The sequence below is a fragment of the Heteronotia binoei genome, chromosome 10 (genome assembly GCF_032191835.1).
Source record: "Heteronotia binoei isolate CCM8104 ecotype False Entrance Well chromosome 10, APGP_CSIRO_Hbin_v1, whole genome shotgun sequence".
NCBI lineage: Eukaryota > Metazoa > Chordata > Lepidosauria > Squamata > Gekkonidae > Heteronotia > Heteronotia binoei.
The window spans coordinates 58,028,546-58,048,509 of NC_083232.1; the positions used below are offsets into that span (position 1 = coordinate 58,028,546).

Here is a 19,964-nt window from a genome sequence, read left to right on the forward strand (position 1 = left end):
CTGTGAGACATGGATGATGGAGCTTTGGTATAAAGCTTTTGCCATGCAGTGCTCTCTGGTTACCAATGAGGCTTCCCCAGTGGTTGCTAGTTACTTAATGGTATCAGTGTACTCTACATCACTTCACATACATCCCCACTACAGTTGCCAACTTCAAATCAGAAAATTCTGGGATATTTGGGAGTGGAACCTGAGGAAGGCAGGGGGACCTCAGTGAGGTATAATGCCATACAGTCTACCCTCCAGAGCAGCCATTTTCTCTTAGGGAAACTGATCTCTGTCGTCTGGAGATCAGTTGCAATTCCTGCTAATTGGCATGTCTCTACCAGTGAACATTCTTTGCAAAAGCTTACAGTGGTGTAAAAACCAGCTGTACAATGGGAGCTTTTGAATTTGTTCACACAAACAACTTGCTACATGTAGAAGCTGCCACAGGGAGGCTGTTTTGATTGGACTGGGAAGTTGTTCCAAGTCACACCTAGAAATATCCAGCTGTTCTTTTTTTTTTAACTTCTTGCCTTAAAGAGGCTTGCTGTGACAAAGTTTGAGAACCTGTGTACTGGAGTAATTAATGAGTCCATTTTAAAAACTCAATGCCCTTCAATTAACCTAAATGGAGTGGAGCAGATGGGATTCCTGTACTCAAGGGAGACTATTGAAAGAGATCACAAGAAATGCCACATTGGGCTGATTTATATGAGTAATTATGAACTTCATTTGGACAAAACTATTCAATAGGGTTGCAGTGAAAAAAAATCAGAATTTTAAAAATGTCAAATGTGTCACTCTCACTTTCCAAAATAATGGGGAGAGGGGGACAAACAACTCCAGATCTCATCATTCTACACCAGATCACAGTGTGAACATACAGATATCTGTGTAAAAACTCCAGAAGCTTAACTGAAATGGAAATGGCTATTGTTCTTGAAACTTATCCTCCATAGGAAGGCTTTTTATCATTTATCCGTGTACAAGTTTGCTGTGAGATCTGCTTAAAAACAGATTCTCACATGAAATACATTATATGTTTGGGGAACAGCAGAGCTATAAAACGATATGTATAGCTGTTGTGAGATTATGCATTCAGTCATATGAAACTCTTGGTATTCTTGCTTAATCCCACTTAAAAGTCTGACTAAGACATGTTAGTGATCTCAGTAAAAATGTTGGTTTTCAGAATCAGCTGCTAAAGCCTAAAGAAACTATAAAACATCTATAAAAGTCCCAGAGTCTGGGACTTTTCTCTCTAGAAGAAAAGATGGCTAAGCAGAGCCATAGAGGGTTATTCATGGGGTAGAGAAAGTAGATAGAGGGAGCTTTTTCTTCTTTTCCCATAATACTGGAACTCAGGAACATACAATGAAATTGTTGGGATGTAGGGGCAGGACAGACAAAACACTTCTTTACTAAAGAATAATTTGACTATGGAATTCACTCCCAGCAGAGGCAGTGATGGCCACTAGCATAAATGTCTTTAAAACGGGGTTGGATGCATTTGAAGTGTAGAGGTCTATCTATAACTACTAGCCATGGCTACTAAAAGGAGCCTCCATCTACAGTGACAGCAAATCTCTGAATATCAGTGCTGCAAGGCAGAAGCAGGGCAGGGTCTCAGCCTGTATGTGTTGTTTGTTCAGCCCTCAATGGCAAGTGGTTGGCTGCTGTGTGAAATAGTATATTGCACTAAATAGTCCGCTGGACTGACCCAATAGACCTTCTTATATTCTTATTTCCTGAATGTTCCATTTAGCATTTTTTTTTGCAAAGAAAGAAAGAAAGAAAGAAAGAAAGAAAGAAAGAAAGAAAGAAAGAAAGAAAGAAAGAAAGAAAGAAAGAAAGAAATTTATATTTTCATAGGGTTGCCAACCTCAAGGTGGTGGCTGGAGATCTGGAATTACACCTGATCTCCAGGCAACAGAGATCAGTTCACCTGGAGAAAATGGTTGCATTGAAAGGTGCACTCTGTGACATTATTCCCAGTTGAAGTCCCTACCATCCCCAAGCCCCACTTTCTTCCTGCTTCACCCACCCCCCCCAACCCCCCCCCCCCAAACCTGTAGTATTTGTCAGTCTGGAACTTTTTCCTGAAGGAGGCCAGGGCCAGTAGATGTTATTTTCTTCCCATATTTTGTCTTCGCAACAGCTCAGTGAGGTGACTTAGGTGAAGAGAAAGTGACTGGTTGTAAGTCACCCTTCCCTGTTTCTTTTGGGGGAGAGGGAAAGGAACAGGAATCTTAAGAAGTGGAACCATGTTTACTTAATTAAAGTTAACTTAGCAGAACAAAGCACATTTCTAGAACTATGTATTGGGCAACATGCAATGTTTTCTCCCACTGTTCTAGGCAAGTATGGAAATACTATGTTTTGCTCTGCTCCTAAAGACAGAGCTCTAGGCAGGCTGAAACTGGCCCTGCTTGCCCTGTGATTGCACTTTTCAGCCTCTATCGATGACTAAGTGGACTAATTAAATTAATAAAAAGGTATCTCTCACTGCTGCCAGCTGGAGCACTATCAAACATGTGATAAATTATCTCTCACTGCTTTAACCACAGGAGGGTAAAACAACTAGAAAAGAATTAGCCACCTCAAGCATCCTCCACCCAATGTTCCCTCCTCCTCTTTCCTTTTTGGGTTTGGCTGTCACCCTCCCTCCCCCTGCTTCTCTCACAACTCGTCTTCAATATTTTGGCAAGGGCACCAAGGAGAACTAGCTGTATAAGAGGAACTGATTTGGCCAGGCTGGTAATAGGTTATGAAGCTTCAGACTGTGGTATGCTGTGAACATTCTGTGGGAAAGAGATCATCTGTTCCATCAGCAAGGCCCATTCAAATTTAAGGGGCTGCCACGGCTTAAGTACAGAGATACTTGTTAAATAAATGGGGTGTGTGATGTGGTTTACTAGCTTAGTGCTGCAGTGTCTGCTTTCTCCAGTTCTATCTCCACTTAATGCCAAACAGCTTTGGGGCTGCTCTGATAGGGTTTCACACATAACCCAGACCAAAAAAATTATGTGCTGCTTTTTCCCTTTGTATGGTAGTGATCTCTAAACTGTAAGCATAATCCTCCAATAGTTAATAGAACTCTTCTAGGAGTTGCCCTTTTTTCTGGCAACAGGTTTTTAAGGTACAGTGTGCACTATGGACTATACAAGATTGCTTCCACCTCTGAAGCTTAGACTAGAATAGCATAATGGTGCCTGTCTTGAGCAAAGATTATATCCAACAATACATTGGCATAGCTGTATATTCACCTGCACCTCTCACTTACAGTTCTTCACAGCCTGTTTCATTGATCATGCTTTCATATTCTCTGGACTGCTGTTTGAGTCTTTCCAGTAATAAGCTACCTCCTCTGGCTGTGTTATCACAGGAAGAGAGGAGAAGAACTGGAACCCTTAGGACCTGAAGACTTTTGCCATTAACTATGGCAACACATAGATTACATTGACTGTATGCCATCCTTTTTGAAGCTTTTTGTCCAGGTTGCAAAGTGCCTTCTCCCCACCCTCCAGACTATTGCCAAAAGGATAAAAGTCCAGAGATACAGCCTGAAGGGGGAGCATACCTGCCAACCACAGGGCTTCGAACAAGACAGGAAATTGGTACTGTGTAGATAGTAATGGTGTCACGTCAGTAAATAGCATGCTTTTGACTACTACATGGCACATAAGTTAAATTCCCACCCCCATCCACCCTAGTCCTCAACATTTTTTCAGTGCTTGGCTCACAGCACTGCCTGTCACCCAGTATGATGCTCAACATCACTCAGTGTGAACGCCTGAACTGGACTAGGAGGGATTCTACAGATACAACCCTCCATCTTTGGTCACAACTCCATGTATATCATATTACAACTACTACCCATCTTCCAAATTCACAACAAAGCCTCCAAATTCACAACAAATTCCTGCTTGCCTTGAACAAGTCACTGTCTTTCCAGCTCCCTGTGAGCACAAAGGTATTTTAAAACCACTTCTCCATATTAAGGAACAAAAAGGAGTCATGCCTGGGGCTAATTATCAAAACTGGCAAATTGGCATTGTCTAAACTAAAGCATAGACCTTGATGTGGATTTCTGGAACATTTGTGCTTCCTTGAAATTGTTAGGGTTCATAAGGAATGCAGTTCTTTATTCATAAAGAATTCTGTCTGTTTCTGAAGTGTCCTCATTAAGTATCTTCAGTTCTGCTGTTGGAGAGAGATGAATAATGTTAACGTCTTTTTTATGAATCTTGAGCGAAATGTTCATTTACAGAAAAGTAGTTTCATGTGGATGGCCTTTAAAGATTTCTTCTGAATCTCATCATCACATTCATCTTATTGGTGATGAAAATCCTGGTTCATTTAGTACATTTATTGGTTCACTATCTATGTTGGTCACTGAATATGCCATTGCTCTTCAACAAATAATAATACTGCCCTGACCTGGATAGCCCAGGCAAGCCCAATCTCATAAAATCTCAGAAGTTAAGTAGGGCCAACCCTGGCAAGTACTTGGAAGGGAGACCTCCAAGGAATACTAGAGCTGGGATGCAGAGGCAGGCAATATCCAAGCCACCTCTCTGAAACATCCAAGCCCCACTAGGGGTCACTAGAAGTTATCATGACTTCCAGGCTTGCAAGCACACACACACATACATTAAATACTTTTAAAAATTAAAAGCATCTATATAGTGCTTTTGAGTGTGAAGGTATTTTTGTACATTATTTTAGTAATCCTGACAATAATTTGGAAAGTGGATCAGAATTTTTAGTCCCTTATTGCAGATATGGACTGTCATGCAAAGGCAGGTGTGATTTTTTAAAAAACCTGCTTGAAAAAGTATAGGAAGCATCATGTGTGGCATGTTTAGTAATTTTAATAGCTTTAAAAGTACCTGAAACAAAAAAATTTTATGTGAGAGAACAATATTTCTTCAGACATTTCTAATTCACAGTGTGAGCAGCAGCACTTTAATGGAAAATAAGTGTTGTTGTGCATGTGTTTTATCAATGTTTTTGTGGGCTGAAGTACAGTCGTATCAATGTGAAGCTGATCTAAGCATTGAGTTAGAGTAGGGATGGGCATTTTCTGTAGCCTCTGTGGGACAATATGAGGTAGATGGCTGGTTTCTTACCAGGATTTAGATCCAGGGCAGCTGGCCCACCCTCCCGCTGGGAGAAGCGAAGAAGGAGCTTGTAAAGTACACAGACCGGATAGAAATGACCCCTACTGACAGAAACCAGCTGCATGTCAACCTTCTCATTGCGTCTCTTGATTTCCAATCTCAAATAAATATATATGGTTGAAAGCTCTGTGGAAAGAAAACAGAATAATGTATTCTTCTCAGAGTCCAAAGCTGTGACTTTTTCGGTTTTGGGGGGAGGGGGTATATCCCCCACACACATTAAGGTCTGTCTTATCCCTGACAGACACTTTGTGGAGAGGGGAGAGGAATAAGAAGGCATGAAAATTGTGCCATTTATGATGGCAGATGCTGTAGTTCATCATCAAAGCAGGATCATTTGGACAAACACTGCGTGGGCACATTTACAGACTAATAGTCACCATTTATAAAATTTCTGTGGGAGTTTTATATTTGGCGTGAATAAACAGCCTCATAACATGTTATTGGCCTTCTACCAAAATAATGTAGCTGTCCAACCCATTTCATTCAGCAGATTCTGTTTTGAAGGAGAAAAAAATGCCTTCCTTGAAAATGACTTAGATTTGGCATATTGTCCTCTGTCCACATATTTTTGAATAATGTTTGTTATGTTGCATGTTTGGAGCAACTAGTACTTAAGTCAGAGTATAAGTTTATGTGTAAGAATTAACTTTGAAGCGGTCTTCTGCTTTTGTAACTGCATGGAAAACAGAGTGAGAGGAATGGATGGGTAAGATTAAATCACAACTTCTTGATAACTTCCTTGTTTCATTTTTTTAATAGTCATGGTGCTTTTACTCCCTTTCAGAATGTTCATTTGTGGCAACCCAATTTATTCAGACTGTTCCAATTCTTCTGTTTTGAACAAGCAGTTGTTGGCTCAGAGGGTTTCTGAACCACAGTTGATCTGGTGCATGTCATAATACAAACTGGATTCCTGTTGCTCACCAGGAAGAGAGATATTTTAAAATGTGGTGCAAGCAAAATGGCAAGTCAGTTCCTCTGACTTAAATGGACATTGGCTGACCTAGTTCATTTTTGGGTCAGCCAGAAGTAACTCCATTCCAATCAGGTCACCACAGTATAGTGTGAAAAAAGATCATCAGATAGGAATAATGTGTTCAGGCAGATGACATTTGCAGAAGGAAGATATGGGCTTGTGTAGATATTACCACTATGCACTGCCAAAATCATAGTTTGAAACTTGTTTGTGCTACATTCCTGCATTACACATTCTTAGTTAGAATATTTATTAGCCATTTTTCTCCCCAGGTTATATAAAATGAACACTTTTCAAATTAAGAAAATAGTTTACAACGATTAAAAGGCAACCAAACTTTAATACAAAAAATGCAGTTAAAAGTACAACGGACTATTCAACCTGGTCTTAAATCCAATGAGCCATCTGCCCAAGGCCAGAAGTTCCTTGACTCATGTCTTTTGGCTCACTCCTCTGACCACATCCAATCTTTATACCTATGAAACAAAAAGAGCAAGTGAAAGCCCATTAACATGGTGCAGGTGGCAGAAGAATTCCTCCTAATTTGCACTCCCTAATATATCTAACTAAGCAGCAGCAACTACAATTGGAAAGTAATTCAGGGAAGATTCCTTCTTGCTCAGAAGTTTCCAACAAGAGCTTGAAAATGGTTCTCTGTAGTAAATGATAGTGTGGCAAACAATTTATCATAGGTGGGCGGAGGAGAGAGGCAGAGCCAGAAGAAACAGAGAAACAATGTGCAGTTATGTTATTGCCTTCCCTAAGGTAGGGAAGGGAGAACTTGTGGCTATGGCAAAGATTTTATGGGAAATATGGGTTTTGAGGAGGGATTGACATTGATTTATATGCCACTTTACCCACCAGTGGGCCTCAAGGCTGTTTACATCACTCTTCCCTCATCTATTTTATCCTCACAATAATTATATGAGATAAGTTAGGTCAAGTGATAATGACTGGCCCAAGTCACTCAGTGAGCTTCCATGGCCAAGTAGAGATTCCAACCTGCTATGTGACATCACTTCCTGGTATCTGCTGGAAGAGAGGATGTGCTGTTGGTGTAATGTTGCTTTTTAACACTCCTCCCCACTGACTCTTAGCAGGCCAGCAGGCAGCAGAGAGATGTAGGAAGTCTTCTGCTGAAGTGGGAGATCATGTCTCTCTACTTGAAAGGTTAACCACGCTATATTTATTTTACAAAGGAACTTTTCTTTTCAAGGAACCATCCCAAGATGGCTTACAAAATAAAATATAATACAAATATAAAGCATCATAAATTGCATCAAATCCAGCATTAAAAACCTAGCCAATTCATAAAAACATAACACACTGAGTGGCTTAAAATTAATTTCACACAGTTCTCAAGCTCAAAACATTATTGAACTGTGGTTCAATAATGATGTTAAAAGATTGAGCCTTAATTAAAATCCTGGATAAAAAAATGTTTTTAAAATGTTTAAAAGACAGTAGTATAGGCACCAGGTAAACCTCAAGGCAAGGTGCTGTTGCTGAAAATGCCTTGTCTCTGGTCACTTCCCACCTCACCTCTGAAGGTGAGAAGGAGAGAGAACAGGGTTTGTAGGGAAGATCTTAGCTGACAGGCTGGACGGTATGGAGGAGATATTCCTGCAGGTATCCTGGCCCCAAACCATTTAGGGCTTTAAGCCAGTACTTTGAATTGTGCCCAGAAAGAAAGTCTTAACTGTGGTTCAATAATATCTCACATTTTGGGTCAATTAACAGAACAGACAAGTTTTGCCTCAAATATCTGTAATGCTTAGAGACCCCATCCAATATATTTATTGTAAATGCTCTCTTTCATTTTGTTCCAGAGGCTGAAGGCAGCATTGACTCACCATCCTGCAGGCATGTCAAATGGAAATATGAACACTATGGGTCACATGATGGAGATGATGAGCTCCCGACAGGACCAGACAGCCCACCATCATATGCACTCACATCCGCATCAGCACCAGTCGCTTCCACCTCATCATCCATATCCTCACCAGCATCAACACCCGACACACCATTCTCATCCTCAGACTCATCACCAGCAGAACCACCCGCATCACCACTCACATTCACACCTTCACGCACACCCGGCGCATCACCAGACCTCGCCACATCCACCACTGCACACAGGCAGTCAAGCACAGGTAGAACACCTTTCAGAATCTATTTTTGGATTGTACAGGCTGAAAAGCAGGTGCTTAGTTTTTCTTATATGTGTACTTGTGTTTTAAAACTCTCAAGTCTGTTGTGGGCCCATAGACATTGCCACTGAGACTTGAACCTTATAGAAATATTACATTGCTATGGATATAGGAGTGCTTTTGACCATCAAAGAACTTTGGATAACATTTTCTGGTTAAAGAATTATAAGGTCCATGGAAGGGCAACCAGTAAAGCAGAGTTACACCCTTCTACGCCCATTGTTTAGGATTGCACTGTGATTCTGTTGCATCATGGCTTTACAATTGGTGTAGCCAATGATTGCCAGAGGGATTTTCTACAGCAAACACATGTAAATGTGAAGTATAGCCATATCTTTTCACGTGGCCCAGAGAGAAGAAGGCAAAACAGCTGTCTTGCAATAAAGGTCTACAGTAGTTACTTGTCAACATACATACCTTGGCCCCATGCCTCTATGTCGGAATGGACCATTTGGGTTGAGGTATTGAAGACACAATATTTCTGCCTTACTCCCAGGTTGACCTCACACTGTCTCTAAGTCCAGGGCTGTTGTAAGACCTGTTCCTTGTTCCTCTTACAACATATTGGGTAGCAGGCCTTGGATTCAGTGGGAGCTCACAGGAGCACAGCTCCTGAACCTTTCTGACAGTTTCACCTCCTCCTTCCCACCTTGTCCATTGTCCATTGAACAGTAGGTGCAAGTTCATAACAATCCCTGGATGAGCTCCACCACCTTTTTTTCTACAAAATGATCCCTGTTTGGTAGTATGCTAAAGAACAAGTCACCACCATCTTTGAACTGATTTGCTTTGGGTAGGCAGGCAGACATCCAGGGAGTCCTTGTTTCCTGTATGGAAACTCCTTTTACATTCCAACTGATGCCTTGGTCTGCTCACTAATGTACTATTTATTTATTTAAAATACTTATATCTCACTTTTCTCACATTTACCTACACTGGCCTTCTAAATTGTGGCCTGTTTAATCAAGCACTCTCATTTAACTTGTTTAATAAAACAGTCTAATTAACAGACACAAATCCATCACCAAATGAAATAGTCCTCTAGCTTTGTGTTGCAGGGTGGGCAAAAATTCCCTATCCCCAGCCAAATTGATCAGAAGGGGAAAATTCCAAGTCAATTCCAGTAGCCACTGGTTAATCCCACAGCACCACAGGAAGTGGGAGCCACCAAGCTGCCCAGGTATGCCCAGAACTCAGTCTGGAAGGGAATTCATACACAGAACCTAATTGCCACTTTCAAATTACTTCTGGACTGCCCTTACCTAGCTAGCTATTGAGAGATGCATTTAGGGTTACAAGCTTGGGAAAAAATAGATGCTTTCTCTTGATTGTCCATTCAGGTACAATTCCTAATCACCTGAAAGTTAGTACAACTTTGGTCTAAACAGATGATTTAGGATTCACTCACTTGTACATAAAAGTAGAGTTATCAGAGGCTGCAAGTGTTCCTTACATCAATATAGTCCCATTGGCTTTCATAGAATTACTCTGTTTCCATATTGGTCATGTAAAAGAGATATTTGCTCAATAACATTGTGCAGCACCATTGGAGGATAAAAGGGAATTTTAAGATCTATATGTCAGGTAGTTCCCTAGACAACAGAACAGTTTAAATTCCTCATGGGAACACAATAGCAGTGACACTTTTTGAAGAGGGCATTGACTGGGATAAAAGATGGGTTGAGTGAGTAATAAACATAAGGTTATTACTTTCCAAACCCATCTATAATTCCCCTTAGTTCTGGCCTCTTTGGGGGTCAGACTGCTTCAGCAGACACATTAATCTTATGGTACACTTTACTAATTATTAACCAACTCTTTCTATTGAACTAAATACTTCAATTTCAAGGTTCATGTCAAAACCAAAGCATGATCTGAATTGCTAGGAGCTATGTTCTCCCTTTTGCCATAATTTTGATTATTTTATGCCATGCCCTTGCATTAAATTTCAAACTTTTCAACAGCCATGCAGTGCTTAATGAATTATGGGTTGCTAAAATGAATGAGTACAAATAGAGCACTAGGTTATAAAGAACAGAAGAATGTATTGGATCAGGGATCAAGGCAACAACTTGTCCATTTAATATGACCTTTTTCTGTGATAGATGCTTTGCTTTGTGTTGGCTGGCTGAAGTCAGATATTACACACACATTTTCCAAGTACTAGTTTGTTTTGACTACTGAAGTTTATTTAAGATGAATTCCCAGTCAGGAGAACTTTGGCACACAAGTAGGTTGTCAATATTTTTCATTACTATGTGCAGATTGTGCATTTGTGTTGATTATGAGGATTTGGTGATATTATCCTTGCCAACAGTTTTTTTACATTAGTACCATGTGCAATGCATATGGATAATCTCCATTTTGCCAACATTCTATTTTAAAAACAAAACTGTTCCTCTAGCAATTAACTGCACAATCATACCTACAAATGTCATCATGCGGTGACTATCTGATTGCATCTATTTTCTTTCCTTACAAGCCCATGCAATGCCTGGGCTAGTGGTCCGCAGATGCAATGTAGGGTAAGATGCAAGAGTCAAGGGTGTCATAGCCTAGTGTTGGAACAGACTGGGTAGGGAAGGTGAGATGGCAACTGACTGGTATCAGAGCTCTGTCTACCAGGATTTTTTTCCTTATCTCATCTAAGAACCTGCAAGCACCAAAAGAAGGATGAGCCAGTGGATAGGCAGAAAAGGCTGACAAACTGAAAGGAATACAGTTTAATGTTGCACATTAGCTCTGATTGACAAGGAAGCTTCACACAGTGGAATGGCAGAGAAACACTGAAAATAAAACAAAGCCCATAAGATCGCTAGGTCTGGGACCACCCTTTAACATGAAATATTACTAATGACAATACATCCCATTTCATTGTGGGTCTTGTAACCACAGATAGAAAAACTGTTCCAAAAATAGCTGGGAGAAGCTGAGTTCAAGAGAACACAATAGATTTGAGACTACGATGTCCCAGTAGGATTATTTGGATTGGTTACCCTGTCTGTCTTTGAGTATTTCATTTGCATCATGCCATTAATTCAGAGAGTTCATATGGAGCTCTCCCACCCAACCTGGACCTGCCTAGCTTCAGAGAAAGGATGACATCAAGCACTTTTTCATTGTTCCTTGGGATAGAAATATCTGTAGCTTTCAAAGTAATATCCTGGCAGCCACTCCTTATTGGGGGAAAATCACTATTACTTTAAGGCAAAGAATATTAAGTGGTATAAAGGATTGTTCTAGAAGTATAAAATAGCAGTTCTGAGGAGCAGAGCTTTAAAACCAGTAGTTATACATTGACTAAAGAGGAAGAAAGCTCACGTTAGGGGAAAATTTGGGTATCTAGAAATGTAAACAAAAAACCTTGATGATTCAGAAGGTGTTGCTAATGGTCTTTGATGTTACGTTGACAGTTTAAAAGAGACTTTGAGGTTTTTACATTTCAGGTGTGTCACTGTGGAATTGAAGACCTATGCCTGTTATAGAGGGCATCTGGCATTGCTCAACATACCCTTCTCATGCCAAATAGATGCTGTCAGCCAGTTCTCACAACTCTGGTAGAAGACTGAAATGTGGGGCTGATCGCATGTGGCCAGAGTTTGGATATGTAATGAAGTTACTGTATGCTTATTTCACAGGTCTTTTCTTTCCTCACTCAATTAGGAAAGCTGGCATTTAATTTTACCAAGCTTGCTACCAATTGGAAACCAATGAACAGTTGGAAGCTTTTATGGTGCCCCAATAAAATATCAATTCAGGGTATATAGCAAAGCAAAAATATTCTTGGATGATTCACGTGTTCTGATCCTCCTCAGAGCAAAACCCTGCATGGCACTGTGCCTCATTAGAAGGTATCAGAAGGACTGGAAGTATCCCCACATCCAGGGATTTTTTTGTAGCAGGAACTCCTTTGCATATTAGGCTACATCCCCCTGATGTAGCCAATCCTCAAAGAGCTTACAGGGCTCTTCTTACAGGACGTACTGTAAGCTCTTAGAGGATTGGTTACATCAGGGGTACGTGGCCTAATATGCAAAGGAGTTCCTGCTACAAAAAAGCCCCGTACCACATCCAAATCTCCAAAATCATCTGAACCTGACAAGTCAAAAAGAAGGCTAGGCTGGAATAATTTTTCCTGATGGTATCACTTTTGTGTGGAAATGGGTAGGTCAAGATGAAGGCACTTTTACCTCATCATACCTTCTGAGGTTCCCTGCAAATCTAAAGATTTGACTTGCGCCTTCCACATGTTCTGAACCCACAACCTGAGATAAATTCATGGTATTTGAATCTGCCAGCAGTTGTCCCAAGATTACAAAAACAAGACAATCTCTTAGTTTCCCATTTTCAGCCTTTAATTCACTCAGTCTTAGATTTATCCCTTGCTAAAACTTAATGCACATGATTGGCTTGCTATCTTAGGGGGGGCTTTCCATATAACAGGGCCTATGTACAGAGTGAAGGGAAAAAACATATCTTGAAATTATGAACAAAATGAAAAGTCCCAAGACTCCTTCTGTTTATGAAGAATACAAGTCACTGGAGAGATCTAGACTTTTCACACTTGAATTGAATGCTTTCTTTACTGCTGCTGAAATGAAATGAAACATTTTTAATAAGATGGAGCAGAAAATGTTTTTTCCTGCCTGCTGCAATTCAAAAAGGTTATTCCAAAACACCCTCTTCGTCCAGGCTGTTTGTCAAAGAGTAATTTAAGGGGATCTGGTGAAGTCTTTGAACTTACGCCATTCTCATATCTTGCCAAAATGTCTGCATTCAAAGAATATAGGCTTTTTGTTTTTTTTAATTTCCATTTCCTTTTATTATTTAACTGTCAGCAACAGTGTCATCCTCCCTCACTGGTAACTTAACTGATTTCAGTTATTGTTCTTATTAGGTATCAGCCGCAGCCCAACAAATGCAGCCCACTCAAACAATACAGCCTCCTCAGCCCACTGGGGGGCGCCGAAGAAGGGTGGTGGATGAAGATCCAGACGAGAGGAGGCGAAAATTTTTGGAACGAAACCGAGCAGCTGCCACACGTTGCAGACAGAAGAGGAAGGTCTGGGTGATGTCACTGGAAAAGAAAGCAGAAGAACTCACCCAGACAAACATGCAACTTCAGGTGCGGGATACTGTCTACATGCCTAGAACACAGAGGCACTGTTGACTTTGTGGGTAATTGCTGTGCTCCCAAGATGTTCTTGACCAAAACTGGGGGGTGCTGCCCTTGAGACTATTAATACAACAGTCTTAATATTTTATATTTAGGAATAAAATGTTGCATTTGGCAGACATTAAACAAGAAGAGTGTGTCAATGTACACACGCTGGCCTTTTTTTGTGTGTATTGCCAATCTTTTTGGTAGCTCTTACGCAGAATTTTTTCATAAATAGTAAGCAGTGATGTCTGCCAGTGGGTTGGATGTTGTGATGCATGAGCAGAAACCTGAGCTCACTTAGCACAATTCTCCTTGTGCAAGCAATAGTACTAAAAATATTGCTAGATCTATTGGAAGAACCAGATTATTATTAATGTGCACAATATTTTATGCAAGTAGAAAAGCAAGTTGAGATACAATAACTTAACTCAAGATGACAGTGTGGTCTTCTATATACTTCTGCTGTTGCAAGTGGTCACACAGAAATCTTCCACTAGATCCAACCCCCTATGTAGTAGAAATGGGATGTGACGGGACAAATCACTCCCACTGTTAAGAGCTAAAAGGGACACAGTGTCAACTAATGTTCTTCTCCATTCGAAATTCAGGAACATGGCCTAAGTAAACCAAAACAAATTCTGCTCAGGATGAAACATCTGCTACTATGGAGTATGGTCTTAATCCCAATACAGATAGTATGGGTTGGCTACTGTGTGAAGCAAGATGCTGGAATGGGTGGACCACTGCTCTGATCCAACAGGGCTCCAGAGGAACTGGTTGGCCATTGTGCGAGACAGGATGCTGGATTAGACAGACCACTGGTTTGATCCTGCAGGGGTCTTCTGATGTTCTTATGAATACTTTAGCCTCTGTGTCCTGTTGCTGGACCTCCAGAGGAACTGGTTGGCCACTGTGCGAGACAGAATGCTGGACCAGATGAACCACTAGTCTGATCTAGCAGGGCTCTTCTGATGTTCTCCTCAGACCTCGCCCTGTTTGTCCCTTGTCTTCTCATTGCAGCATGGCCTGAATGAGAGTGCCAGTGTAAGGGTATCCTGAGATGGGCAGCTGCTGGGGTCAAGCATTTCTAGTAGGGCCCACTACTTCTGGCACCCCCTGTTTACTCACTTGCTAGTGCTCCAGCACTCAAGCTCCCTGCTGCACACTCTGCCTGGTGCCTCTGGGGAAGATCTGCAGGCTCCTGTGAGCGCAGGCAGTAGGAGTGGTTTCTGAGGGGACAAGAGGAGGACAGGAGAGATGGAGGGAGGCATGAAGGTTGAAGGGAAGGAGGGCATGACTGCCTGGTGGTGGACAGAGGAGGGGGGGCTAAGAATTCTCTGCCATAGGCCTCCTGGAACTGGCCTTGGAGAAAGTAGTTGCTCAGAGCCATATAGTTGCCAGAGCAATAAGAAGCAAGGGGGAAGGTTTCACAGAAAGATCCCCATGTTTTCCTCTGGACACTACAGATTCCTAAGTTTTACATGTTACTTTAGTGCTCTACTGGTCCTACATCATTTGTGAGGTCCACTAATGTGATGTTTCCTCCTACATGATGCTTCCTCAGGTTAAAACTACATAACACCTGAAGTTGCCTTAAACTGAGTCAGACCTTTAGTCTATCAAGACCACCATAGTATCATCTACTTTGACTGGCAGTGGTTCTCCAGGATTTCTGGTAGAGGTTTTTCACAACAGATAAGTAACTTGTTAACTAGAGAAGCCAGGGATTGAACCTGGCATCTTCTGCATGTAAACTGGATGCTCAGCCACTGAGCCATGGTCCCTTCCCTAGCAGATAATCAGTACTGACCAACATCAGAAGACGAACATTATTTGCAATTATCACCAAGTTTACCCTCTCCTCAAATTTGCATGCCAAAGAGTCTAGTATTCACTTTGTTCCATGCTTAGGTAGGGCAAGAATTCCTTGCTGCTCTTTGTCACTAGAGTCTACTGAAAAGTAAGGTCGTTTTCGCACTTAGCGTTTGCTCCCCTTATTCCTCGGCGCAATTATGTCCGGATCATTTTCCTCGTTTTCGCACATTGCCTCTTTAGTGGAGTCGCTTTCCATGAAGCCCCGGCTCAAATCGTTTTTGCACTAGCATCGACTTGAGTTCGATGCCCTGTCAATCATTTTTTTTTTTAAGCGCAAGTCTAATTGCGTAACAACGTAACAACGTAAACCGCATCACGTGTGCCGCTTCTGCTTATGGAGTGGCTGCAGCTGTAGTATCCTCCACAGCCCTTTATGTATTAACAGAAGCATTCACAGTGGAGAATCCCAGCACTAGATTCCCCCTCCCAACACAAATTCCAGAGTTGCGTGTGTGTGTGTGTGTATGTGGCAGCTTCTTCCTTTCCCAGCCTCACTCCCTCCCGGGTGGTGAAGCTGGGATTTCCTCCGCGCTCTTCCCCCTCCCCGGCTGGCGCTTGCAGCCGCAACGGGGACCTGACTGACTCCTGCTGCCAGAGCTCCCCCCCCGCCCCATTCTCTCCTTCCCCTTCTGTGGCGTGTGTGAAGAGCGACCTCGCGTCTATTTTCCGGAGTTGCGAAATATCGCAATAACGAAGAGAGAGCAATCGAGGGGTTTTTGTGTGTGTGTGTGTGTGTGGCAGCTTCTTCCCTTCCCAGCCTCGATCCCTCTCGGGTGGCGAAGCTGGCATTTCCTCCGCGCTCTTCCCCCTCCCCGGCTGGCGCTTGCAGCTGCAATGGGGACCTGACTGACTCCTGCTGCCAGAGCTCCCCCCCCTGCCCCATTCTCTCCTTCCCCTTCTGTGGCGCGTGTGAAGAGCGAGCTCGCATCTGTTTTCTAACCGAGCGGAATGTAGCCAGGGTGGAGAATGCAGGACTCCAACTTCCCATTTTATACATGGCGATTTTGTGCAGGTCCAGAAATGCTGGTGGCACAGCTGAGGGAGGCATTGCCTTTTTAAAAACCCACGCCGGCACTAGATTTCCCCCCCCCCAACAATGTATAATGTATAATGCAATTTCGAAGTTGTGAAATAACGCAACAGCGGAAAAGCAACCTCACATACCCGCCGCTTCAGGAGGGGGTTTTTTTTCCTATTTGTTAATTTCGAAATATCGCTATTACGCAAGAAAGATGAAGTTTAAAAAAAAAATGGCCGTGCGGGCACTTTTGGGAAGCGCCGCGAACGGCTGATGATTGGCCAAGGGGGTGGATGGGGTGGGAGGACGGAAAGGGAGAGGGTGACGCCCACAAAGCAGTCGATCCGGCGTGGATGGATTTCCCACAGCAAACTCCGAGGAGTGGATCCGGTGTGGATCCGGAGGTTTTCAAAAACTCCGGAAGGAGGTGGATCTAGATACTCCGGCGTGAAACCCCTGCAGCACCGGAGCAAGACGCAGCGCCGGAGCAACAGGTGCGAAAACCAGGAAAAGATCCGGAGGTAAATGGGGTGCTACGCCGGAGTAAACGCTAGTGCGAAAACGACCTAAGAGTCTGAACTTCCTTTTCCCATGGTCTGTCACAGAACTTGGGAGGAGGAGCAAGAACTTGCTGTCCTACCCAGCATGAAGTGAAACACCCCTCCTATTCATTGTTCTCTTGGGAGTAGAAGGAATTTCTTGGGTGTTCTGGATAGCCAATTCAGGCAATCACTAGAGAGTGCTGGCAATATGCTATGTTTGTAAACCCATGCAGTGTCCTTTGTATCCATGATTGAAGCTTCAGATGAACTTTTTTATTAGTAGTGGGGGATGGGAAGAATGGTTGCATTCTTGAAGCACAGTATTTTCTAATCTCATCATTGAACATGAGAAATTGTTTAGTAGACAGTGGAGAAGTTCCCTTGCACAAGCATTGCAGGAGGAACAATCTTCCCATGGATGACAATTTGGACGTCAGAAAATTTTTAAACTCCCTTTCCTTCTTTATTCTGTTGACACTTCTACTATACTACCATATAATCATTACAGGCTAATGCACTACTGTCCTTTAGAAATAAAAGAATCAAAAGCCATAGATTGTTCTTGGTAATAGAATTCCTTAAATTCCTGAGTTAATGGAGATTAATTTAGCAAGCAAAACTATTTTGGTTACCTGGAGACGATTTGTTTAAATTTAAAAGGGCCTTTTAAAATTAAATAAACCTGAAAATCTGTTGAATGTTAACTTTACTGAGACAGACCAGAGTTGGGGTTTGTGAAATGGCAGCATTTAATGGCAAACCACCACCACCCTTTAATGATTCAAGAACAAAGAATTCTCTGTACTCAGAGAACAATGAGAAACAAACATATACTTCTGCATAAATATTGGTCATGTATACCAAATTAATATTTTTTTCTGTTTCACAAAGTATTTTAATTCCACACTATGACATCATTTGGTGCATGAATCAGAGTTCAACATGAACTTTGCCAGCTGTAGTATAAATATTATATTTTTGCACATAAAATCTAAGGCTAGGCAGGTCTGATCCACAACAAGCTTTTCTGAATGAATAGCTAGATGTGATCTATGATGCATTGGAAACCTAAATTAGCTTTTTAAAATTGTAGGGAAGATATAAGTCAAAGCATTAATTTCTTTTAGTTATCCTCAGTCTTATTTCCATCCCTGATTAATTTCATCTGACTTTACAAACCTAAGCCGTAATAGTCGAGTCATATATTTTCAGACAAGTGAATGTATTCTTTTTAGTTCTCTTGTTAAAGCAAAGAAAATCTTTTGTTAGACTGAGTGTCATTTAGAAACAGTATCTGTCTCACTCCTTGTACACAGGACTGTACCCATTGCATACATGTACATGTGGGGAAGAGAAATCAAAGGATAACCGTGCATACATTTGGGTACCTCTTTCAAGAGATCATTGGATTACCAGAATTATTTTTGAAATATTGATTTTTCATAATTATTGTAATGCACGCTACTCTTTACACTCATTAATTTTAAAAAGATAAACATAGAGGGTGTGAGGCTTCTAGGCCTTCCCCACTTGCAATAAATCAGTAGTGATGGCTGCTTCTGCCTTGTGAACTGCACCACTGGAGGGAAAAGCCCTTTAAAAAACCCAGTGTGGATAGAATGTCAGACTGGGCCAACCTGGGCTCAAATCCACACTCTGCCAAGAAGCTCCATGGCTGACCCGGGGCCAGTCACTTGTTCTCAGCCTGATCTGTCTCTTAGGATAAAAAGTTGTAAGGATAAAATAGGTAGAGAAGAACCATATATGCTGCCCTGAGCTTCTGTCCCAGAGCAGGGCAGACTCAGGCAGTAGAAACTAAGGGCAACAAAGCAGGAACACTAACCAAGTTTGTAAAGCCAAAAAGTCAGTCCAAAAGTCGTACACAAGGGAGGCCAGCTGAGAATCCAGGGAACAAGGTAGAAGCAGGTCCAAGAGGCATAGTCAAGGTCAAAGCTGTGGGTCAAAGCCAGGAGTTCAGAAATCACAATCAGGGTCCGGTGCTATAGTTGCAGCATCTCTGGAATGTTGACAAATTGCTCCCACACCTGAGCTGTCAGGGTTGCCTCCTCTGTGGTCTCAGTGCCCATGGAGCTAGGGTCCCCACTGTCCTTTGTAACTTCAGCAACTGGTGCCCAAGGGCCTGCTTCTGACACCTCAGAGTCACTGACAGGCAGGGCCAGTGCATGGGGTTCTGCTGCCCGAGGCAGAATCCCGACGTGTGCCCACCCCCCTCCCATATGGGAAAATTTTTGTACGCGCACAGTGTGATGACGTCACCCAAAGGCCATTGTTTCTGGGTGCTGAAGGGCAGTGAAATTCCTCCAGCCCTGTCACTGAAGCACCGTTGTTTCTGGGTGCTGGGGGGCAGTGGGATTCCTCTGGCCCTTCAGTGCCCAAAAACAATGAGTGGCACTTGGCATTCTCCGAAGCCTGATAGCGCCATTGTTTCTGGGCACTGAGGGGCGGGGGATTTCCTCTGACCCCTCAGCACCCAGAAACAACAAGCGGTGCTTTCAGGCCTTGGTGTTCTCTGAGTTTGAAGAACATCAAAGCCTGAAAGTGCTGTTGTTTCTGGGTGCTAAAGGGCCAGGGGAGTTCCTCTGACCCCTCAGCGTCCAGTTGGAGGCTCAGGGACGGTGTGAGCGGGGAGGGGGTGCCCGCCCTGTGCCCCTGTTGGGAGCTGGAGCCCTAGGCAATTGCCTAGGTCACCTACCCCCACGCGCTGGCCCTGCTGACAGGAGTGGTACTAGGCTCAGCTGGCCAGGCATCAGCTGCTGCAGGCTGCTGACTCACAACAGCTCTTTGCTCAATCTGTGATGAGGCTGAGACTCACGTCTGATCCTAAGCTTGGCTTGTGGTGAGTAGAAGAGCCTATGACCAGGTTGCAGATAAAGGTCCCTGACCCTGGCTCTTGATTTCTTATTCTTGGGCATTGCTGATACTAAGAGTGTAAAAACCATGGGGTATCAGATGTCAAGCTTTTAAAGGTCTATGCCATAAATGGATTTGTT

General features: G+C 42.5%; 1 protein-coding gene across 8 annotated transcripts in view; it reads left to right on the forward strand.

The window, feature by feature from the left end:
• The window catches only part of CREB5 (cAMP responsive element binding protein 5), a 318,303-nt gene that overhangs the window by 294,110 nt on the left and 4,229 nt on the right, over window positions 1–19,964 (forward strand). For all 8 annotated transcript variants that reach the window (XM_060248703.1, XM_060248707.1, XM_060248706.1 and 5 more), the window contains 2 exons: window positions 7,977–8,300; window positions 13,255–13,482. In XM_060248703.1, the coding sequence (XP_060104686.1) occupies window positions 7,977–8,300; window positions 13,255–13,482 (552 nt within the window). The remainder of the gene's footprint in view (window positions 1–7,976; window positions 8,301–13,254; window positions 13,483–19,964) is intronic.